This window comes from Podarcis tiliguerta (genome assembly GCF_965153285.1).
Source record: "Podarcis tiliguerta genome assembly, chromosome: 1".
Lineage (NCBI taxonomy): Eukaryota > Metazoa > Chordata > Lepidosauria > Squamata > Lacertidae > Podarcis > Podarcis tiliguerta.
Window position 1 is genome coordinate 130,259,204 of NC_139534.1, and position 24,186 is coordinate 130,283,389.

Below are 24,186 nucleotides of genomic sequence, written 5' to 3' on the forward strand. Positions count from 1 at the left end.
ATTCCCTTACGAGGATCCTACTGGGGGCCGCACGTCAATGGTGGGTGGGGCCCAAGGCATAAGTGGGTGGAGCATTGCACAGAGGCGTCTACGAACCCCCAACATCTCTCCATCCTATTTCGGGGCAATCGAGAGGCGAAAATCACTCCAGGAGGCTGTGGCTTCTGGGAAGGGGTAAGATTTGAGCCCCAAGGCCTGAGCTTCTCAACCCCAACAGAAGCAGACTTTGGTATTTATTTATTTTTTAAATAATTTTTATTAACAGGCCAATCAAATCACATTAATTCCAAATTACACAGCCAAATTTTAAAATTTTTGTTGGGGGTACCCATACTTCGAGCTCCGAAAGGGATCCAAACATCTCTCTTGCTGCTGCTTTAGTATACACAGTTCTGTCCAAATAATATTCACAGTTCAATTCCATCTTCTCTTTGTTGTTTTCCTCATCTTCTTGTTTTCTTTATGATCTCTGATAGTCTCCACAAGCGGCTTGAAAACAAACGTTGTTATATCCTGTGTGAATTTTACACTCATCCAAGAGCCATATCAAAATAGACAGACATCATTTCAACACCTCCGTACAAAACGTTTCCCACAGTCTGTCCTGGTTTCCACAAGCCTGCCACTCTCATAAATTTTCTCAGGGGGCCCTGCCAGGCAATCTCACATTCCGATATAGTAACGAGCCATAGTCCTCCTCCCCCTCAATCCTCCTGCAGGCAGGCCTACCATAACAATCTCTTTTTATGATTGCGTCACAGAGAACTTTCTTTCCTTTCTCAATGTTCCCACATGCCATATAGTAATTAATTTCCACACAGTTCTTACTCCTCCTGCTTGTGATCAGTAATCACGATGATTCTTTCTTAGGGGGAAGGGTTATTGGGTACTCACATAAGACAAAAAAAGAATGGAGAGGTTGGATCTTCTTGCAGTCTATGGGACTCTCCAGAGTCTCCTCCAGCACCAGAATTCAAAAGCATCAATTCTTCGGCGATCAGCCTTCTTTATGGTCCAGCTCTCACTTCCATACATCACTACTGGGAAAACCATAGCTTGAACTGGACGGACCTTTGTTGGCAAGGTGATGTCTCTGCTTTTTAAGATGATCCCTTCATGGATCACTGCCTTGCCATGGCGAAGTGGCTTGAATAACTCAGAGAAGCTATGAGCTATGCCATGCAGGGCCACCCAAGTTGGACAGGTCGTAGTGGAGAGTTTTGACCAAACGTGATCCACCTGGAGCAGGAACCGGCAAGCCGCTCCAGTATCCCTGCCAAGAAAACTCCATGGACATAGACAACAGGCATATTATTATTATTATTATTATTATTATTATTATTATTATGTGCCTCCTCTACTTGGCACCCTGTGTAGGGGAACCACCCGAAATCTGCCGTTGACCCCAGCTGCTGAATATTGATCTCAGCCCTAGCTAAGCCTATCATCACAGTGGTTCCAGTAAAACAGAACCCAGCGCCAATCGGAGCAAAAAATCAAATTGCATCTCCCTCCTCTTTGCAGGCTCTGTGGCCACGGCTCCTATTCTTCGTTGTACCAGCTCCATACACCCCGACGCTGACCCCGCTCTGTAGATGCCTGAAAGAAATGGCCCTCGGCCGAGAGGACGACGCGACACTATTCCTTGGCTCTTGCAAAGGAGGTTTGTGGAAGGAGGTTGTCAATGTTAGGATATTTCCATTCTACCTTAAAAGGGAACAGGCTGCTGTGTGTCACATGCCTGTTTACTTCCTTCTCACTGGAAGTTTCCATTTTGTATATAGCTTTTGTTCTGGCTTCTGTTTTCCTGGACACGGAGGCAAGCAGTCATGTTTTTCCTTTGTTCTGATCTACGTTGAATAAAGCTGTAAATATGCTCTCCTGGCTGAATCTTCCGTTGTGGAAACTCCTCAGAAAGGGTGTGCACGAGTCTCGGAATGTGTCTGAGGCTCGTGTCGCTAATTGACTGATGCTGTTCTACGGGAGACTGGAGATTGTCCGGAGACGTGGAGGTCTGCCTGATGCCTCCGTCTCCCTGGCAGCATCCCAACAGTCAAAGGCTGGTCCATGTGCTTGAATGAGAGCAATGCGCTGAGACGCACCCTCCACTCTCTTCCCACCAGTGGGCCAGTGTGGGAGCTATATATGATGCCAACGGCAGAAAACCACGCCGTCCTTCCAAGCCCGGCATACTGAATTTTCTTCTTGTTTTTCTTTTTAGTAGGCCTTCCAAGCGCCCACGGATTGGTAGCGAGGCTTCTGGTAAGGAATGAGTAAAAAAAGCAAGGTTTTTTTCCCCTTGAAAAATGAAATAAGCAAGTGTGATGCATTTCAATATATCAGATCCCCTTCCCCTGTGTATTTACTGATCATCAATATAGGAACTTCAATTGAAGCGTACTGCCAAGGCCGGATTTAGGTTTGTTGAGGCCCTAAGCTACTGAAGGTAATGGGGCCCTTGATATGTCCAGCTGTCCTTTGTCAACAACAAATTGTCGCTGTTTTTTGTGTGTTGAATATATGCCATATGGTAATTGATGGACCTAATAGGTATCTAAAGCCATTTGCCCATGTTGCCCTGCAACCAGTCCATGCAGAATGTAGGCACCCTATATATTGAAAGGAGCAAATATTTGAGGGAGCAGGCGAGTATGTAGGTTTTATTTTGTTTTTTGATCTTATATTTTGGAAATGTACATTTTATATTTTGGAAATGTACAGTTAAGAAGAAGTATATTGATAGTGAAATACAATTAAAAAGAAGTATATTTTTAGGAGGCCCAAAGAAAGTGGGGCCCTAAGCTATAGCTTGTTTTGCTTGTACGTAAATCTGGCACTGTGTACTGCACAAACTTGTTAGGTCTAGTGCCGGATAGTGACATTGGAGCCCCAAACTCCTAAATTGAAGCTTCCATGAATTTTGCAACCTTAGCTGTGATTCCTGCACTGTGCAGGGTTGGTCTAGATGACTCTTGGGGTCCCATCAAACTGTACGGTTCTAGGAGTCTGTGATTCTATGAACTGTTTGCTGTGAGTCATAGATGGAGGGGCGAGTTCTCAGATCCTGGTTCCAGAGCCCTTCCTTGCGCTTCCTCTCTGTAAGATGTAAGAAGTGGCTCCGGCGTAAAACCCTTAATCCCCCTCCTTCAAATACAATCCAAACAAAATTGGCAAAGCAGCAAAGAGTTTATTGAATACAATACGTTCCTGCAAGAGCGGGTGTCCAAACTAGTTTACATTTCCTTAACCTGGCCACATTATTCCTCCCTCTTTTCTGGCTGGATACTCAGAAGTTTACAACCTATCCTGAATTATCTTACTAAGGTCCCTGCCCCTGTTAATGTTGTTCCATTAAACTTGATTTTGAGGGCCCCTGCCCCCCTTGTTTACCCTATTCCTTATTTGGTGTATGTTCCTATGCATCAACATACAGTGTTACAGACGCTTCAGGTTACAGACTCGCTAACCCAGAAATAGTACCTCGGGTTAAGAACTTTGCTTCAGGATAAGAACAGAAATCATCCTCTTGCTGCATGGAGGCAGTGGGAGGCCCCATTAGCTAAAGTGGTGCTTCAGGTTAAGAACAGTTTCAGGTTAAGAACTGACCTCCGGAACGAATTAAGTTCTTAACCCGAGGTACCACTGTACTGGTGCAAGCGACAGCCACATCATGACCACCAGTTACAGATGTAAGTGAGTTCTATACCTGCTGAAGCCTACAAATAAACCAGGGGTAGGCATCCTAAGGCCCATGGGCCACAAGCGGCTCACAGGGGTCATTTAACCGACCCATGAGCCGCCCCCGAATCAAGCCGCCCACTCAGCAAGTCCCCATGCACGCTGCGCTAAACAAGCACGGCACGGCATGGGAACTCGATTCTGCGGTGCCAGAAATCGCATCTGCACAGACGCAGATACTGGAAATTGTGGCCCACAATCCAGCCCACAGAGGGATCTCTGCTGGAGTGAACTGGCCCAGGTGAGGTAAACCTTGCCGGCCCTGAAATAAACCATATTCCAGCCCCCAGAGCTGCCTTATTTACACACATTCTAACCGCAAGCTTGTTCTAGCCAGGAGCGCAAGCAAGTCTGGGCTGCCTGGGGTTGTCTAGCAGTTGCAGCATTGTGGAGAAAACAACATCCTCATTCCTCCCGCTCTCCTGCCGACAGGTCTTGGCGTCCAATCCAAACCAAAGAGGGAGCTGGGCGCTGCAACTCTTACATGCCCTGCACTGCAACATCCACACAGCCATCACCAAGTTGTGGGCCAAACAAATCCCATTCCTTTGGGAATCCTTCCTAAGCAAGGCGATGATGCAAACAGGTAGGCCTCCTTTGCGCATGGCCACCCAGAAACACTTTCGCCTTGGCCAGATAGACAGAACCACAACCATCAGTGGTAGAGCTTCATGCTCCGGCACCGGCGGGGGCAGAGGGCAGTTGGGGGCAGTGCTGGCACATGTCCTGGGGGCGTGGGCAGGGGACCAGCCATGGCGGCACCCCACCAGGATCGCGCTGCCGGGACGGTGCGCTTCCCCTGCACTCCTCTTCCTCCGTCCGCCAGTGACAAGTACCCTTTTCTTTTTTACCTGGAAGTAAAGTTGAATATCTGGCTGTCAGGTGGCCATATTTGCCTGTCTAATGTGTTTATAGGGACGCGGGTGGCGCTGTGGTCTAAACCACTGAGCCTAGGGCTTGCCGATCAGAAGGTCGGCAGTTCAAATCCCCACGATGGGGTGAGCTCCTGTTGTTCGGTCCCAGCTCCTGCCCACCTAGCAGTTTCGAAAGCACGTCAAGTGCAAGTAGATCAATAGGTACCACTCCGGCAGGAAGGTAAACGGCGTTTCCGTGCGCTGCTCTGGTTCGCCAGAAGCGGCTTAGTCATGCTGGCCACATGACCCGGAAGCTGTACACCGGCTCCCTCGGCCAATAAAGCGAGATGAGCGCCGCAACCCCAGAGTCGGCCACGACTGGACCTAACGGTCAGGACTGGACCTTTACTTTAATGTGTTTATATACCACCTTCTTCTCAAGGTGGTGTACATGGTTCTCAGCTCCCCATTTTACCCTCTCAACAGCCCTGCGAGGCAGGTTTGGCTGAGAGGCAGTTACTGGCCCAAGGTCACTAAGTGACTTGTAAGATCAAGTCCTTACAATAGCGGAATGGGTATCATGTGGCCTTTGCAACGGATGCTGATATTAACCTTTGAAGTCTGAAATGGCCTGGAATGTTGAGACCCGAAGGACATTTTAGAAAACAAGCAGATTGCCATGTTCTTATTATGGCCTCAACTAGAGCCAGGGCTTTCTCGGCTGTGGCTCCAATCTGGTGGAACGCTCTGTCACAAGAGACTTAGGGCCCTGCGGGACTTGACATCTTTCCGCAGGGCCTGTAAGACGGAGCTGTTCCACCTGGCCTTTGGTCAGGGCGCAGCCTGACCCCCTCCTCTGGCAATCTGCACAGAATCTTGCTTAATGGTTGCCATCAATTTGATTTTAATTAATTTTTATAATGAAAGGTTTTAGAATGTTGGATTGTAGTTAGCCGCCCTGAGTCCAGCTTTGGCTGGGGAGGGCGGGGTATAAATAAATTATTATTATTATTATTATTATTATTATTATTATTATTATTATTATTATTATGTTATTTTGCTATTAATTCAGTGGTTTCATGTTTCAGCTAAAGTGGCACAATTTCCTCCCCTTTTTCTCATAGAAAGTACTGAGATCAGGAGCCAGGAATGGGAGAAACAGCTGCTGCAGGTAAGGAAGTGCTGAGATTTCACCTACAACAGGTGGGGATGTGGTAGGGCAGGTATGAAGATTTAACAGGCCTGGATACTGGCTGGTTATCCCTTCATTTAAGCCAGTGATGGCCAAACTTGGCCCTCCAGCTGTTGCTGGACTACAGTTCCCATCATCCCTGACCACTGGTCCTGTTAGCTAGGGATGATGGGAGTTGTTGTCCCAAAACAGCTGGAGCGCCAAGTTTGGCCATCACTGATTGAAGCTCTTGAGTCAAACTATTGGTCCGACCAGCTCAATTTGTTGCTTGGCTCCCAGCAGTTTGAGTAAGCAGGGCCAATGTTAGGTAATGATGGGAAGTATAGTCCTAAAGACTTGGAAGGTGTGGTAGAAATTCTGCAGAATCCATTTGCAAGGACACAGCCTTCACTACAAAACCTATATAATTTGGGTTGAGTAAATGTAACTCTCCTAAGGCTCCAAGACTGTGGCCACCTCATGAGAAGAGAAGACTCCCTGGAAAAGACCCTGATGTTGGGAAAGATGGAGGGCACAAGGAGAAGGGGACGACAGAGGACGAGATGGTGGGACAGTGTTCTCGAAGCTACGAACATGAGTTTGACCAAACTGCGGGAGGCAGTGGAAGACAGGGGTGCCTGGCGTGCTCTGGTCCACGGGGTCACGAAGAGTTGGACACGACTAAATGACTAAACAACAACAACATGTAAAGAAAAAGAGGGAACATTTTATCACATGTGGTGGGAATGTAAAAAGGTGAAATGCTTCTGGGAGATGATATATAATGAGTTGAAAAAAATGTTGAAATATACATTTATAAAGAAACCAGAAGCATTTCTATTGGGCATTGTGGGGAGTGACATAAATAGAAAGGAATGTAAGCTCTTTTTATAGGCAATAACAGCAGCAAGAATATTATTGGCCCAAAAATGGAAGCAAGAAGAGTTACCGACGATTGAAGAATGGAGGATGAAGTTAATGGACTATGCAGAATTAGATAAACTAACAGGAAGGATTCGAAACCGGCGAGACCAGAAATTCACGGAAGACTGGAGTAAATTTACGAACCATTTGAAAAGTAATTGTGAAGAACAGATGACGTTTGTAGGGTTGCAAGACGTTTTGTGAGGAGTATTATTAGAAGTATTGTAAAAATGGACAAGGGGGAGGATGATTTGTTAAGAGATGTAAAGGCAATATAAAGTTAAGAAATGATTAAGAAGTGGTTAAAACGGTGGATTATCAGAGGTGCTGGTGGAAGGCTAAAAAGATTGTATAAGTGATAAATTTTGTGGTACATTTTATAATTTATATGTTAAAATTAATAAAAAATATTATGAAGAGAGGGTCAAAAACAACAACAACTGTTTTCAAGGACTATGGTTGGAGGAAGGGAAGGTGAAGTGCTGGAGAGGCAGTCGTTCAGTCGTGTCCGACTCTTCGTGACCCCATGGACCAGAGCACGCCAGGCACTCCTGTCTTCCACTGCCACCCGCAGTTTGGTCAGATTCATGTTTGTAGCTTCGAGAACACTGTCTAGCCATCTCGTCCTCTGTCGTCCCCTTCTCCTTGTGCCCTCCATCTTTCCCAACATCAGGGTCTTTTCCAGGGAGTCTTCTCTCCTCATGAGGTGGCCAAAGGATTGGAGCCTCAGCTTCAGGATCTGTCCTTCCAGTGAGCACTCAGGGCTGATTTCCTTAAGAATGGATGCGTTTGATCTTCTTGCAGTCCACGGGACTCTCAAGAGTCTCCTCCAGCACCATAATTCAAAAGCGTCAATTCTTAATAGCCTGACTAATCTGGTATGCGCCCCCAAATATTGAACCCCCAAAGGGAATTCTCTCCCACAAGGGTTCCTCATCCCTGTTTTTCAAAAGGGCATCTGCCTTCTTTGCAAATGTAGGGTTACCATTCTGGACAGAAAGGTTGTTTCTGGAGAAATTGGATGTTTTGGAGCTATTTTTGAGTAAAATGGGCAAAAACAGAACTGCCGACATCGGTTGCCATACGTTCAGATTTCCCTGGACATTTCGGAAGTGATGATAGTCAACATATTTTGTTCCTGCTTTTGCTTTTTGTCCATAGTTCCTGAGAAGAACCCTGGAAACCATTGATGACAACACTTGGACCCAGAATCTGAGCAGAGAACTGGAAAGTCAGATGACCAGCTACACCCAGCAGTCCCTCGAAAGGGTGTGTATCTCTCCAAAGGCATTTGTTCTCGTTCCTTTGCTAATTAGTTAAGAAAAGGCATGAAGTCTGGATTGTTGTTGTTTAGTCATTTAGTCGTGTCCGCCTCTTCGTGACTCCCTGGACCAGAGCATGCCAGGCGCTTCTGTCTTCCACTGTCTCCCACAGTTTGGTCAAACTCACGCTGGTAGCTTCGAGAACACTGTCCAACCATCTCGCCCTCTGTCGCATAGCTGTCAAGTGTCCCTTATTTGAAGGGACAGTCCCTTATTCCAGCGCCATGTCCCGCTGCTGTCCCTTATTGATGGATGTCCCTTAAATGTCCCTTAAATGATGTCCCTTAAATTTCAAATGTTTGTAGCTTCAAGATGTTTGGTCAGACTCATGTTTGAAGTCTGGATTAGGGTTGGGCAATATGCGGTTTTCAGCATCATGATATATCACCAACTAAACATCATGATATATCATAACATCTGAAATATGGATGGAGTTATTTAGAGGCACTGACAGGCTTCACAATTTCCCCCTAGTTGTGACTTTTAATGGCACCTGGCTCTTGCAATTTGCTGGAGGATTGCTGAGCCAGCAGAATTAGCAGGGGCTGCAGGCATCGAGAGAAACATTGACTGGTTTCAGTGGCTTCACATCATGATTCGTGATATATTACCAGGTCAAAAATTAGGAAACCGATATCCCAATATGGACTTCCAACCGGTTTTGGAAGATAGATCGATATATCGCCCAACCTTAGGAGAGTCCTCCTTAGCCAGGACAAAGCTGCATACAGAAATATGTATTAGGAGAAATTCACACTAAAATGCTGAGAAATTTTCACGAGGATTTCTTTTTTTAAATGCAAACTGATGTGGAAATGCCAAGAGCTGAAGCTAAGATTGGAAACATGTCATCCCTTTTTTTTAAATAATAATTTATATTAAGTTTTCCATCTTAACAATCCAATCAAATCACATTAATTATTCCAAATTATACAAATACATATCATAAAGTCCAAATATTTTGCCAAATTATAAATTTTTGTTGGGGGTTCCCATGCTTCGAGTTCAGTAGGGTCCAATCATCTCATATTTCTGCTGCTTTTAGTGTTCACCAGTCCCATCTTTCAATCTTCTTGTTCTTATCCTTCTTTCTTTAATAGCCTCTGAGTTGTTTCCACAGGCGAGTTAAGGTACACAATATTACACTTCTGTGTGAACTTTGTATGACTCTCCCTTTTTTTATAGCTGGTAAGTCTTTGGAAACATGTCATCCCTAGTGGGGACGATGAGGGTTCTCAGATGGTCCTCTCTCTAGCTGCCTTAGTAGAGCATCTTTTTGCATGTAAAAGGTCCAATGTTCAATTCTCAGTTGGGAGTGAGAGAGCACCCACTCTGACACCTTGGAGAGCCTCAGCCAGTCAGTGTAGCATAGGGGCCAACTCCCCAGGGCCCTGGGTGCCTGAGCACCCACAAAATTCCCCATGAAGGGGTCGGGCACTCACAAATTTCAGGGCCAGGGCCATGCACACTGCGTGGCACCGAAGGTCCTGGGCACTCACAGTCACTGGGCCAAGTTGGCACTCCTGCAGTGCAGACAATACTAAGCTATATGGACCAATGGTATAACCCAACTTGTTTTGTTCTTCTCCCAGTGTGGTGTAGTGGTTAAGAGCGGTGGACTCGTAATCTGGTGAACCAGGTTCGATTCCCCGCTCCTCCACATGCAGCTGCTGGGTGACCTTGGGCCAGTCACACTTCTCTGAAGTCTCTCAGCCCCACTCACCTCACAGAGTGTTTGTTGTGGAGGAAGAAGGGAAAGGAGAATGTTAGCAGCTTTGAGACTCCTTCAGGTAGTGATAAAGCGAGATATCAATGGACTATATGGAATTGGCGGAAATGACCGGCAGAATCCGAGACCAGGGAGAAGAGTCAGTGGAAGAAGATTGGAAGAAATTTAAAGACCACTTACAGAAACATTGTAAAATTAATGAATGTTAGAATGATGCTGGATTGAAGTTAAGCGGGATTTTTTAGCAACAATGTTAAGGAATATGTAAAAATGGATTGTTAACGGTGATAATTTAAAGCTATAATATATTATGATAAAAGATTAAGATAAAATTAAAGAGGGAAAGGATTTGCTGAATTAACCAATTGAATTGGAATGCAAGAAGGGGAGGTGTGGGGAGGTCGGGGAAACAAGTAAATGAAAAATATGAAATGGAAAGGCTGATTTGTTTTTAAAGGTTTTTATTTTGTATTTTTTTCTCTTTTTTTACTTTTTTTATTTTTATTTTTCTTCTTTAATCTTTGTAACATATTGAAAACTTTAATAAATATCTTATATATATATATATATATATATAAAAGATAAAGCGGGATATCAAATCCAAACTCTTCTTCTCTTCTCCTGTGATGCACCTACAATGATCCGTGACATCAACATCTAGCCCAGGGGGAGGCAAGGTTTACCTCACCTGTGCAGGTTCACTCCAACAGAGATCCCTCCGTGGGCCAAATCACATGTGCTCCCATGATTTCTGGCGTCTGCACCTGTGCAGGTGCGATTTCCAGCACTGCAGAACTGAGTCCCCGCAGCATGCTGTGCTGGTTTAGCACAGTGCACAGGAACTCGCCGAGCGGGTGTGTGATGGCCTGGGATTCAGACTCGGAGGCTGAACCTGAGGGATCCCAGCCTGCACAGGATTCCCCGCCTCCAGAACCAGCTGAGCCAGGGCTGGGGCCTGAGCCTGAAGGGTCCTCACCTGTGCTGGATCCTCAGGTGCAGGCACCAGCTGAGTCTGCTCTGGCTCCTGAGGTGATGGAGGACCCATTGCCTTCAGGTACTCCACTCTCAGCCCCGTCAGAGGAAGCTGAGGTTGCTTCTGGGTCCAGTAACCCTCCAGCCTCTCCTGAGCTGCAGAGGCTCAGGGCAGAGAGGTGGAGAGAACTAAGTTCCCGCAGGAGGAGTGCTCGCCTCCAGGCCAGGAGAGGCGAGTCACCTGTGGACCGGGGCCGCCCTTTGCCTCGGGGCAGATAAAAGCCAGCCAGCCCCAGTCCCAAGTTGCGGAAGCAACATTTGTTGGTAGCCGGTTCCTGCCTGCACCCTGTCCTGCCGGAGCTCCTGACCTCATCCGACTCCCTGCCTTGGACCCAGCTTCAGCTTTGACGGACTGCCTCCATTCTGCACCCTCGACCTCGGACTGGACTCGGACCTCGCCTCATGGTTAACCCATGGGACCAGCACAGGATGGCTCAGTTGGGGGCAGCTCGTGGGCCAGTTTAACGACCCCCGTGGGCCACTTCTGGCCCATGGGCCTTAGGTTGCCGACCCCTGACCTAGCCTGTCCTTTCCTTATTCTTCCTTTTCAGAGGTTCCTCTACAAATCTCTGGGAATTGCCCTGACCTGTTGTGAAGACCCGGCCTTTGTTCAGAGTCGGATGAAGCACTTGATAGAAAACGCGAACTATATGGAACAGCTCGAGAGAGAGGTGCGGTGCTGGTGGGACCACTTCTGAACCCTTCAAATGTGATTTCTGTGCTTTGTCTCTTTGCTACATTCCCTGCTTCTCAGACTTCTATGATTCTATGATTCTATGATTCTATGATTCTATGACCAGAACAGGCTCCTCAAACCATCTGCAATTAACATCCGCACAAAAGTCCAATATCACTAGTGGCAGTTTCTTCCAACGCCCCCTCCCACCAAAAATGCAGTTGGTGGTATACAGTGGTGCCTTGCAAGACAAAATTAATTCGTTCTGCGAATTTTTTCATCTTGTGAATTTTTCATCTTGCAAAGCACCACTGTGCATTGACGGTTTCCCATAGGAATGCATTGGCGGTTTTTAAAAAAAGGCGCAAGACGTTTTCGTCTTGCGAAGCAAGCCCATAGGGAAATTCGTCTTGCGAAGCAACTCAAAAAACGAAAAACTCTATCGTCTTGCGAGGCATTCGTCTTGTGAGGCATTCGTCTTGCGAGGTACCACTGTAATACAAGATCCAGGCTATCAGTTTGCATTTCTTAGTGCAGAAAGTATTGCTCTGATATGTAGAGATCTTTCCTATTCTAATTAATTCAAGAGGGTTCTGGAAGCTTCTCTATGTGAAAGAAACAAGCAGAAGGTTCGTGATGTTTGGGTTATTTCTTACGAGAAGCTGAGTACAGCTGGCTTAAACCTTTTCTCTTATCTCTTCTTTCAAGGCCATGCTGACTATAAAAGTAAGGCCAGAAGGAGCCCGGGTTTCACTTTCTGTCTCTCTTTCTGGTGTGGTGTTCTGTATATAGTGTTAAGGTTTATAGACTTATTATAAGTTATTGTAAGTTTAAGTTAAGTCTGCTGCAACTGGATTTCTTATGGACAGCGCCAACCCTGAATGCATTGCCTTTGTGACCATTATGCTCATTTACCTTCAGTAGCCGTAGCAAACTCTGCTGGATGAAATACAATTGCCTCTGGTCTATTTTTTGGGAATCCTGCAACATGTTAACACTGAGTTGAATTTCATGACCATGAAATGGGCAACTCCCATTTTTGGCGCAACCGACATGTGCGCAATCATGCACACACGCACAGCACCAAACCAGGAAGTGATCTGGAAAAGCCATAAAGACACCACCAAAATGTTTGACTTCGACCTCATGGCATCCGTTTTGGTCTCCGGGATTAGTATGTACAGTGGTGCCCCGCAAGACGAATGCCTCGCAAGACAGAAAACCCGCTAGACGAAAGGGTTTTCCGTTTTGGAGGTGCTTCGCAAAACAAATTTCCTATGGGCTTGCTTCGCAAGACGAAAATGTCTTGCGAGTTGCTGCGATTTTTTTCCGCTCCCCACCCCCTTTTTCTAAGGCACTAAGCTGCTAATAGCCTTTTAGCAGCTAATCCCTTAAACCTTTAATAGCCGCTAATAGGTGCATGAATCTGACCAAACTGCGGGTGGCAGTGGAAGACAGGAGTGCCTGGCGTGCTCTGGTCCAGGGGGTCACGAAGAGTCGGACACGACTGAACGACTAAACAACAACAACAACAATAGCCGCTAAACCGCTAATAGCGCTAATCCGCTAATAGGGTTGCTTCGCAAGACGAAAAAACCGCTAGATGAAGAGACTCGCGGAACGGATTCTTTTCGTCTTGCGAGGCACCACTGTATTTCATTTTTTTATTTCAGATGTTTCTATATTCTATTCCTCACCCAAGCTCCTTGGCAGAATGCATAAAAATTGCAAAAAATAAAATTAAAAATTACAGTGTATAAAAATCACTTAAAACATAACTGAAGATAAAAACAAAAGGCACTGAGACCTGGCCAGCTGATTCTTTTCTATTTCTATTCCACTTTACAGAAGATCATCCAGATACTTTCTTTCTCGGCCGTGGGACATTTAGATCTGACCTTAGCCACGTTGCAGGAATTTGGAGCTGGGATGGGTCTGAAAATTAAGATGTCCTCTATCATCAGCCGCTACAAGGTAACTGAAGAGAGACTCCTCTCCTGGGTTAAACGTTGCGGGTTTAAGAACTGCCTTACAAGAAAGGAGATTCCGGTTAAACACCAGGAAGAACTTTCTGACAGTAATTGCGGTTCAGTAGGGGAACGGTCTCCCTTGGGAGCTGGTGGACTCTCCTTCCTTGGAGGTTTTTAAGCAGAGGTTGGATGGTCATCTGTCAGGGATGCTTTCACTGAGTTTCCTGCATTGCAGGGTGTTCGACTATGTTAGATCAGGCAAACTCGGCCCTCCAGATGTTTTGGGACTACAACTCCCATCATCCCTGACCACTGGTCCTGTTAGCTAGGGATAATACAGTGGTACCTTGGGTTATGTATTTAATTCGTTCCAGAGGTCTGTTCTTAACCTGAAACTGTTCTTAACCTGAAGCACCACTTTAGCTATTGGGGCCTCCCGCTGCCGCTGCGCCGCCAGAGCACGATTTCTGTTCTCACCCTGCAGAAAGTTCTTAATCTGAGGTACTATTTCTGGGTTAGAGGAGTCTGTAACCTGAAGTGTATGTAACCTGAAGTGTATGTAACCCAAGGTACTGTTACCGGAAAAATCCGAGGGCTCCCTTGGACAAAAACAAAGACACCAACCAGGATAACTTGGAGCAAAACAGCAGCCTGTAGCCTTGGCCTTTATTGAACTGTTGCAACAGGGTGTTCCCCTCACTTGCAGGAGAGAGGAAAGACACAGAAAATGGTGTGCAAGACCTTATAAAAACTTTTGAAATTCCCATCCTCTAGGTCAAGCCCACCCCCAGAAACATCATGCATACATTACAGAAAGGAGGGGTTGAGGGAGGAGTTGTGGTGGTAACCTGAGTGTCCTGTCACCTGGCTGGTTCCCTTCTCTCCCCCCCCCCCCATGAGTCATTTTCTGAAGAAAAAAGGTAGTCGCAGTTTCCTGCCCCCTGAGGGAAGATCTGGTCATTGTCCTTTGTTCCAGTCCATGCTGAATCCACTCCCATATGGAAGTTCTTTGTGATCTTGATTGTCTTCTGTCTAGGACCATCAGGGTTGGCATAGCAACTGGGCAGGGCTCCTGTGGATGTGCTGGGATGATGAAGGGATTATGGTGCCCTGTATCAAACCTTCCCCATTTTGTAGTCTTTCCTTCATGGAGTAAAATAAACGTAGAACAGTGCAAATCCGATGTATGGTTGGTTTTCTATGAATTTATAACAGAAGCGTAGTGGATGTAGTGTGTGAGTGTGAGTGTGTGTGAAGTTTGTACAAACTGAATGATGGGGGGGGGGGTCCTGCTACAGTACCACTATAATAATAAAAAAATTATTTATATCCCGCCGTCCCCAGCTGAAGCCAGGCTCAGAGCGGCTGACAACAATAAAAGTAACGCAGTTTACATAAAATCACAATCAATTGAAATGCATTCTAAAATCAATTCATTCTAAAATCAATTCAAAATCAAATTAATGGCAACCATTGGGCTAGAGTTCTGTGAGGATTACCAAAGGAGGGGGTCAGACTGTGCCTTGGCCAAAGGCCTGGCAGAACAGCTCCGTCTTGCAGGCCCTGTGGAAAGATGTCAAGTCCCGCAGGGCCCTAGTCTCTTGTGACAGAGTGTTCCACCACGTTGGGGCCAGTACTGAAAAGGCCCTGGCCCTAGTTGAGACCAATCTAACCACCTTGTGACTTTGGACCTCCAAAATGATGTCATTTGTGGACCTTAAGGTCCTCCGTAGACCGTATAGGGCTTGAAAGGTTAAAACTAGCACCTTAAACCTGACCCTGTACTCCACTGGGAGCCAGTGCGGCTGGTATAGCACTGGGTCAATGTGATCCCGCAAGACAACCCCGTAAGGAGCCTCGCTGTGACATTCTGCGCTGTGACATTCAGTCTCAAGGGCAGCCCCATGTAGTTGTAGTCCCAAAACTTCTGGAAGGCTGAATTTGCCTATGCCTGGACTTGGTGGTCCCTTCCCTTCTATGAATCTGACTCCAATCTCTCTATTTCTTGTTCCTTTACTATTATTCTAGGGTTGAGGGCTTTCCCTGCAAATCCCTTTTCTCATCTGACATTTCTTTTCGGGCTGCCCCAGAAGGCACCACCTCTTTATCTCTGTTCCCTTAAACTGCTTAATCTGCAAGCAGAGTGGGACACCTCCCAAGAATTCCTCTCTCCCCTGCTGCTTCTTTCAGCTTTCCTCTTTTTAATTCCTCCTCAAGCCGGTGGCCTCCCTGTCAGCATTTCTGCTTTATCTCTGCACAGCGCCAGGAGAGACACGAGCTCCCGCTAGCCCAGACCTAGTTTGCTGCCAGTGGAGCATCCTGTATGGACTTACAGGGCCACGGCACCATCTCTGTTTCCTCCTCACACTTCCTCTTTGAAAAACCTCCTGTGGGGTGCAACTTGGGACTTGCTGAGAGAGCGGATAAAGTTGCTGTGGTGTGTTTACAGGCTCATTGAAGGCCGTTGCATGTTTTGCAGAGATTCATGAGGTCCTTTACCCCTCCCAAATTCAGATGAGCGAGCTTGTGGAAATAATCCTTAAAATAAATTTGTGGGTTTTTTGAGAAAAGAGAAGATCGGTTATTCTGTGTGTGTGTGTGTGTGTGTGTGTGTGTGAGAGAGAGAGAGAGAGAGAGAGAGAGAGAGAGAGAGAGAGAGAGAGAGATATTGTGGAAATAATCCTTAAAATAAATTCATGTTGTTGTTTTTTAAAAAGAGGAGATCAGTTATTCTTTCTCTGTGTGTGTGTGTGTGTGTGTGTGAGAGAGAGAGAGAGAGAGAGAGAGAGAGAGAGAGAGAACAAACAGGCAATAAGCAACTAGGTAAAGGTAAAGGGACCCCTGACCATTAGGTCCAGTCGTGGACGACTCTGGGGTTGCAGTGCTCATCTCGCTTTAGTGGCCGAGGGAGCCGGCGTACAGCTTCCGGGTCATGTGGCCAGCATGACTAAGCCGCTTCTGGCGAACCAGAGCAGTGCACGGAAACGGCGTTTACCTTCCCACTGGAGCGGTACCTATTTATCTACTTGCACTTTGACGTGTTTTTGAGCTGCTAGGTTGGCAGGAGCAGGGACCGAGCCATGGGAGCTCACCCCGTCGCGGGGATTCGAACCGCCCACCTTCTGATCGGCAAATCCTAGGCTCTGTGGTTTAACCCACAGCGCCACCCGCATCCCTTTTTTTAATAAGCAATTAAAGGGTGATAAAGTGACTCTTTGTCGGTATTGCTGCTGCTGTGCCGAACAGGAAGCAATAGGATCTGTAAGGAGGAAGCTACTAATTAAAGGTCCGATAGTGCTGAAAAACCACAAAAAGCATTTGCCAGTTTGCATTGAGCAAGCTGGTGCTTCAGTTCTTTGTTGGCCGGAAAAACAATAGCCTCAAATCAGGTTGGCAAAAAAATAAAGGAGGACCAGGTTGGAAACACTGGGTAGCAAGAATCTGGCAACGGTGTGGTCTAGATTCTCTGCAGAAAGTGAAAACAAGGCTGGTGATTTCAGGTTTAAACAGCTCATGCGGAGGCTGCCAAAATGTAACAAGAAGCACCCATGCCCATTAACTTTTTCTGTTGCTCAGGACTACCAGCAGGGCAGACGGGGTCACGTCCACCAAACGCTGATGCTCACCTACGGCAAAGTGGCTCTCCAAGCCCCCAAGGAGCTCCTCCTGGCCAGGGTGGAGGCCGACATAATGAAGAATGTCCTCTGCTATTACCGGAAGAGCTGCCAGGCAAGTGCTTTAAAGGAGAGGGTGGTCTTTGCCACAGAGCTGGTTCCAGAGGGTGGCAAAGTTCAATGGGCCTTAGTCAAGGAGTATAGGAGTATAGCATCAATAGGAGTATAGCATCTAGATCAAGGGAAGTAATAGTGCCACTGTATTCTGCTCTGGTCAGACCTCACCTGGAGTACTGTGTCCAGTTCTGGGCACCACAGTTCAAGAAGGACACTGACAAACTGGAACGTGTCCAGAGGAGGGCAACCAAAATGGTCAAAGGCCTGGAAACGATGCCTTATGAGGAACGGCTAAGGGAGCTGGGCATGTTTAGCCTGGAGAAGAGGAGGTTAAGGGATGATATGATAGCCATGTGCAAATATATAAAAGGATGTCACATAGAGGAGGGAGAAAGGTTGTTTTCTGCTGCTTCAGAGAGGCGGACACGGAGCAATGGATCCAAACTACAAGAAAGAAGATTCCACCTAAACATTAGGAAGAACTTCCTGACAGTAAGAGCTGTTCGACAGTGGAATTTGCTGCCAAGGAATGTGGTGGAGTCTCCTTCTTTGGAGGTCTTTAAGCAGAGGCTTGACAACCATATGTCAGGAGTGCTCTGATGGTGTTTCCTGCTTGGCAGGGGGTTGGACTCGATGGCCCTTGTGGTCTCTTCCAACTCTATGATTCTATGATTCTATAAGGACCTATCATCCCTACCAGCGCTAAGAGGTCCTTCGAAACCTTTGTTGTAGGTCTTTGTGGAGGGCAGGATGGAAAGCTCACCCAAACACCTATTTCCTTTTAAATGTGCTTGTGAGAAGGGGTTTATTGGTTTATTTGTGTATATTATTGTTTTCGTTGTGTATTTTGGCTTCTCGTTTTGCATTTTTATGTTGTGTACTGCCCTGTGAACTTCAGGTGAAGGACGGTATACAAATTTTAATAATAGTAATAGTAACAGTAATAATAGAAGAAGATGATAATGGGCTGGCTGTTGTGCTGTGTTTGTTATTTGGCAATTTGTCCATTTCATTTGTCCAGGTTTTGGGCGTCAGCATTGAGAACAAGGTGAGCAAGGAATTATCTGACTTGGAGTCTTGAACAGGTAAAGGGCCCCTGGACAGTTAAGTTCAGTCAAAGGCAACTATGAGGTTGCGGTGCTCATCTCGCTTTCAGGCCGAGGGAGCCAGCGTTTGTCCACAGACAGCTTCCCGGGTCATGTGGCCAGCAGGACTAAACCACTTCTGGTGCAACAGGACACCGTGACGGAAACCAGAGTGCACGGAAACACCGTTTACCTTCCCCTCTGCAGCAGTACCTATTTATCTACTTGCACTGGCGTGCTTCGAACTGCTAGGTTGACAGGAACTGGGACAGAGCAATGGGAGCTCACCCCGTCGTGGGGATTCGAACCGCCGAGCTTCTGATCGGCAAGTTCTAGGCTCTGTGGTTTAGACCACAGCGCTGCCCGCGCCACCTAGCCCAACACCCCGTTCTCGCTGTGGCCAACCATCTGCCCCCAATGGAAAACTTAAAAGCAGCACTAGAGCTCTCTCCCCTTTGTGAAAATTCACCCAAATTTTATTGAAAATTCCTCCATATATAAACATTTTTGCATACTGTAATGGTTCTAGGGGTTGCTCGTGCGTAAGTTGCCGTTACTCCTGGCTAGGTTGCCTGGTTGAACCCTTTCTGTCTGGACAGCCTCAAGTTTCGTGGCTGCCTCAGTCGCTGGCAGAATCCGTCAGTGGGTGTTTCTTAAATCTCTTCCAGCATAAAAGGTGTTTGACGCCCAGTCTTCTCCCCCTTTGCCTGCGCGGAAGTTTTCTGCGCAAAGTGGGTGTGGGCAACGGAGTACCCGTGCCCTCTCCGCTGGTCTCCTGCGAAGAGTCCTGGAGCCACCTCTCCGATTCCCCCATCTGCCCCCCTTCTCCACTGGTGTTACGCTGATTTCCTTCCCCAGCGGATGGGCTACCTCTCTCCCTACTGGGACCCTCTCCACAATCGTCCTGGAGCCTCCTCTCCACCTCCAGCTCCGATGGCAGTTCCCTGACACATACTATATCCGTTTCTGCGGAGCAATGTTTCCTAATATAATAGTTTGGGGTTTTTTTGCATGTTTTCTTTTGGCAATGCAGGACTCCAATCTCAAGCTGGCCTTTGTTGAGAGCGCCACAGATATCTGCCAGGCTATATGCGAGACCCAGGACTTCCAGAACTTCGTCTTAACTTGCAAAAAGGAGCTCGTGGACATCTTGTTGGTGAGGAACCTGACATTCTGCCTGAGGCTATGGCAGCCCCGTTCACTCAGAGAGGCCTTTGCATGAAACTTTTTAACAAAAGTGCAGAACCTCTCCTAGGATTGTAAGGGGTAGGTTTCCTGATGACATCATGGGCTCCCAGGCAATCGGCACTATGCACAGCCAGCTCCTGCTTCAAATTTGCAGAACGGTGTTATTTACCCAGAGGTCAGCCCTGTAGTGCAAATGTACTTTTGTAGCTAAATGCAGTGGCGGCCGTTCAAGATCCACCTTGGTGCTCCTAAAATGTCGCCTCTGTATCCTTCCCTCATGGATTGATTGCCCCTTAGCCTTTCAGGTAAGTTACCGTATTTTTCGCTCCGTAAGACGCACTTTTTTCCTCCTAAAAAGTAAAGGGAAATGTCTGTGTCTCTTATGGAGCGAATGCGTGGTCCCTGGAGCTGAATTGTCCAGGGGCAAAAAGCAGATCGTGCAATTATTTTTTTAGAAAGAGGGAAGGGGGTGTTGAAACAAAGCAGCTGATCAGCAAGCGATCAGGAGGGAGACAAGGGACGCTAACGATAAAGGAGGCTGTCTGGGAGTGAGGAGGTAAAGACAGCAAACTTGCAAGGAGAGGAGACAGGAATACTAAAACAAGAAATGAGGAGAGAAATTAGAAGAAAAGGAGAAGAAAGGGGAGGGAGATAAGGGAATATAGCAATAAAGGAGGCTGTGGCCACAGCATGAACCACAAAAATCATACATCCACTGTTTCATTCAGAATATATTTTTTTCTTATGGTCAGGTGCATCTTATCGAGCGAAAAATACGGTAATCACTGGCTTAGCAAAGAGTGATCCTTTCTTGGTATCCTTTGGAAATCATAGAGGCCATGGCATGTCAGTGGAGGAAATCTCTCTGCCCCTCAAGGGTTTTTCCCCACCCTCAATTCCTTTTGCCCTTTGCCCATCTTGTGTTCACAGGATTTTATCAAGGAGGAACCACTGGACTCTCTGAATACTGCACTTCGTCCCCATGCCATCACTGCCCTGGCATTCCTGAGGTAGGTGTGTTTCTTAGCAGTTTCCCACATAATTTCTTTTCGCAGAATCATAAAGGGACCACAAGGGTCCTCTAGTGCAACCCCTTGCAATGCAGGAATCTTCTGCTCAGTGTGAGACTCGAACCCATGACCCACGAGATTAAAGAGTCTCACATACTATCAGTTGAGCTATTCCTCTTTGGATTCTGTCTGGGTTGTTTAAGAGACTTTGGCAACAGCCATCGCTCCCTCTTGTGGGAGCAAATGTTCCACAACCAAACTGAGGTCCAGCCTACTATTCTTCAGATATCCACAAGTCTCTCCTGTGTGACCTATCAGCCCACCTTCCTCCTGCCAGCAAACTGAAGCCATGCTTGGCCATGGAGGAAGTTCGCAGTCTCCTCGATCAGAGCATCAAGAGTTTGTTTCCTCTTCCTTCCCTGGAGCAGCTGAAAGAGACGGCAGGGGATGCTCTAAAGATCGAGGTAGGTGGCAAAAGTTTATTTCCAGATCTTCTTTTCTCATCCACATAGGGGTTTCCTGGATGCATCTGATTGGCCACTACCCGGATCATACCAAAGAGCAGGACCAGGGCCAGATTTAGGTTTGATGAGGCCCTAAGCTACTGAAGGTTATGAGGCCCTTTATATGTCCAGCTGTCCTTTGTCAACAGCAAATGGTTGGGGTTTTTTGTGTTGAATATGTGCTATATGGTCATTTATGGACCTAATAGATATCTAAAGCCATTTGCCCATGTTGCCATGCAACCAGTCCATGCAGAATGTAGGCACCCTATATATAGAAAGGAGCAAACCAGTGATATTTTAGGGAGCAGGCTAGCAGGCGGGGCCCACGACTTACATCATAGGAGCCTACACAACACCAAACACTGTTGCTGTATGTAGGTTTTTTTAAAAAATCTTATGTTTTGGAAATGTATCCAGTGGTTTTTTTCCTTTAATTTTTTTTTGGGGGGGGCCCAAGAGAGTGGGGCCCTGAGCTATAGCTTGTTTAGCTTATATGTAAATCCGGCACTGGGTGGGAGTTCGATTTAGCTCACATTTTAATACAAGCTTCCCCCAAGAGAGAGAGAGAGAGAGAGAGAGAGAGAGAGAGAGAGAGTCATTCTCACCTCTCCAAATTTCATGGTGCAGTCATTCAACCGAGAATTCGCACAAAAATTCGCATACTGTGTATACTGAATGCGGGAAAATGCATTAGTTGCTCGAAGCCACAGGACACAAAAGTCCTCTTCTGCTCGTGTCCTGCTTGCAGACTTCCAAGAGGCATCTAGCTGGCCACTATGAGAACAGAATGTTGGACTAAATCAGCTCTCTTCGGTCTGATCCAGCAGCCAGACTCTTTCCAGTTTCAATCTCTAGCACCTCCAAGTAGGAATGCAGACCTAGGCTGGATCTACACTGATTGAAAAAACGCTGTAAAAACACACACATAATAATAGCTGATAATGCAATTTCCCATTGACGACAGATTGCTGCCCTACAGCACCCTCTGTTGTCACATTTTTATAACGCATTTCTAACGTTAGAACTGACCAGTGTAGACCTACCCCTACTTGAGATCGCACAACTCTGGGACATGATGTTGATGGGCAACTGACAAGCCCTGTCCACAACAACTGAACAGACAAATATATAAAATATATAAAAGGATGTCACATAGAGGAGGGAGAAAGGTTGTTTTCTGCTGCTCCAGAGAAGTGGACACGGAGCAATGGATCCAAACTACAAGAAAGAAGATTCCACCCAAACATTAGGAAGAACTTCCTGACAGTAAGAGCTGTTTGACAGTGGAATTTGCTGCCAAGGAGTGTGGTGGAGTCTCCTTCTTTGGAGGTCTTTAAGCAGAGGCTTGACAACCATATGTCAGGAGTGCTCTGATGGTGTTTCCTGCTTGGCAGGGGGGTGGACTCGATGGCCCTTGTGGTCTCTTCCAACTCTATGATTCTATGATTCTATGAGACAAGAAAATCACTGCTTTTCAATCAACCTGGCATAATTATATTACGTATGTGGCATTGCTAGAACATGGTTATAGGCAGTGCTTTTTTCCTGGCCCACAGCACAATTTGGAGCACATGAAGCACATATTTTAAATATTATTATTTCCTCCTCCCTGCTTCTGCTTTTGTATAAACCTTGCAGACCAGCACTGCTGCATATACAATATATCTTATGAGCTGTGGACAACAGTTCAAGCAATGGAGATTGTTATGTCTTATTTTTGTGTTAAGTTTGTGATGATATAAGCATATACACTTTGATAAAGCACTGTGGAGTATTCGGAGATGATTCTTTGACTATGTGCAATCATTTTATTTTTGATAGTTTTTTAAACAAAAAATAAAAGTGTGCCACTTTCTGTACCAACTTCATGGTGAGTACTGGCAACATTTTTCCCTTTAACAAACCCAAAAAAAAACATTGGTTATAGGCCTCCAAGGACTTATGGAATGATAAAACTGAAATGACTTAGAATCATAGAATCCTAGAGTTGGAAGAGACCACAAGGGCCATCGAGTCCAACCCCCTGCCAAGCAGGAAACACCATCAGAGCACTCCTGACATATGGTTGTCAAGCCTCTGCTTAAAGACCTCCAAAGAAGGAGACTCCACCACACTCCTTAGCAGCAAATTCCACTGCCGAACAGCTCTTACTGTCAGGAAGTTCTTCCTCATGTTTAGGTGGAATCTTCTTTCTTGTAGTTTGGATCCATTGCTCCGTGTCCGCTTCTCTGGAGCAGCAGAAAACAACCTTTCTCCCTCCTCTATGTGACATCCTTTTATATATTTGAACCTGGCTATCATATCACCCCTTAATCTCCTCTTCTCCAGGCTAAACATGCCCAGCTCCCTTAGCCGTTCCTCATAAGGCATCGTTTCCATAAGGCAACGAAATTATATAGCCATTTGGCACTTCTGCTGGGGTGGGTGGGATTGTTGAAGACTGATGGTTGCTTCTTGCAGAAATAAGTGAAAACAATAAAATATTTCGGGGGAAAGAATGGCTCCTGTCTGAAACCTTGGGGAGCTGCTATTGATTGAACAATACTGAGATAAATGGACCCAGTGTCTGAGTCAGTGCAAGTTAGCGTCCTATGTCCCGACTGGAGCTCTGCAGCTGCTTATTAGAGCATTTTTAATCCAGTCATGGATCTCCAGACGTCCCATCTAGCTTGGCCCTCTGATCTCCCTACTTGCATTGTGCTTTCAGTCCCTGTACTCTTGCTCCATGGACGCCCTCAGGAAACTCGTGACAAGCATCGTAGAGGACCACCCAACACCTGAGCTGATGGTCGAGATGTTCCAGGTGAGCTGCAGGAGAAAATTTCTCTATTGGCGTTCATTGGTTTGGATTAGGCAACCAATTTAGAGACCTTTTCAGGCAGCTGGAGATGCTTAAAAGGCCTCCCTCACGACTTCCCTGCCTTCACAGGTGCCCCTGCTCTGCCAAATCCACTCAGGAATGAATTGCCTTTTTTATTTTAGCTTCCAGGCTGTCTTCCAGGGGATACTCACACAGAGAACATTGCAGTCGTCTTTCTGCTAGATTACCAACGCGTACATCTGTCAGTTTGCATTTCTTAGTGCAGAAAGTCTTGATCTGATGTGTAGAGATTTTTCCTATTCTACTTAATTCAAGAGGGTTCTGGAAGCTTCTGGAAGCTTCTCTGTGTGAAAGAAACTTCAGGATGTTTGGGTTATTTCTTCAGAGAAGCTGAGCACAGCTGGTTCAAACTGGTTTTCTTATCTCTTT

General features: G+C 46.3%; 1 protein-coding gene across 6 annotated transcripts in view; it reads left to right on the forward strand.

Moving 5' to 3' along the window:
* Positions 1-24,186, forward strand: part of LOC310674347 (maestro heat-like repeat-containing protein family member 2B) — a 90,293-nt gene that overhangs the window by 26,155 nt on the left and 39,952 nt on the right. For all 6 annotated transcript variants that reach the window (XR_014509543.1, XR_014509544.1, XR_014509545.1 and 3 more), the window contains exons 14-26: positions 1,525-1,663; positions 2,222-2,262; positions 4,171-4,324; positions 5,717-5,763; positions 7,849-7,956; positions 11,322-11,441; positions 13,295-13,420; positions 16,993-17,145; positions 18,169-18,195; positions 19,266-19,388; positions 20,351-20,430; positions 20,768-20,894; positions 23,644-23,739. Coding sequence is in view for 3 of the 6 variants with exons in the window: in XM_083433501.1 (XP_083289627.1) it covers positions 1,525-1,663; positions 2,222-2,262; positions 4,171-4,324; positions 5,717-5,763; positions 7,849-7,956; positions 11,322-11,441; positions 13,295-13,420; positions 16,993-17,145; positions 18,169-18,195; positions 19,266-19,388; positions 20,351-20,430; positions 20,768-20,894; positions 23,644-23,739 (1,341 nt within the window). In the remaining 3 variants the exon portion in view is untranslated. The remainder of the gene's footprint in view (positions 1-1,524; positions 1,664-2,221; positions 2,263-4,170; positions 4,325-5,716; positions 5,764-7,848; positions 7,957-11,321; positions 11,442-13,294; positions 13,421-16,992; positions 17,146-18,168; positions 18,196-19,265; positions 19,389-20,350; positions 20,431-20,767; positions 20,895-23,643; positions 23,740-24,186) is intronic.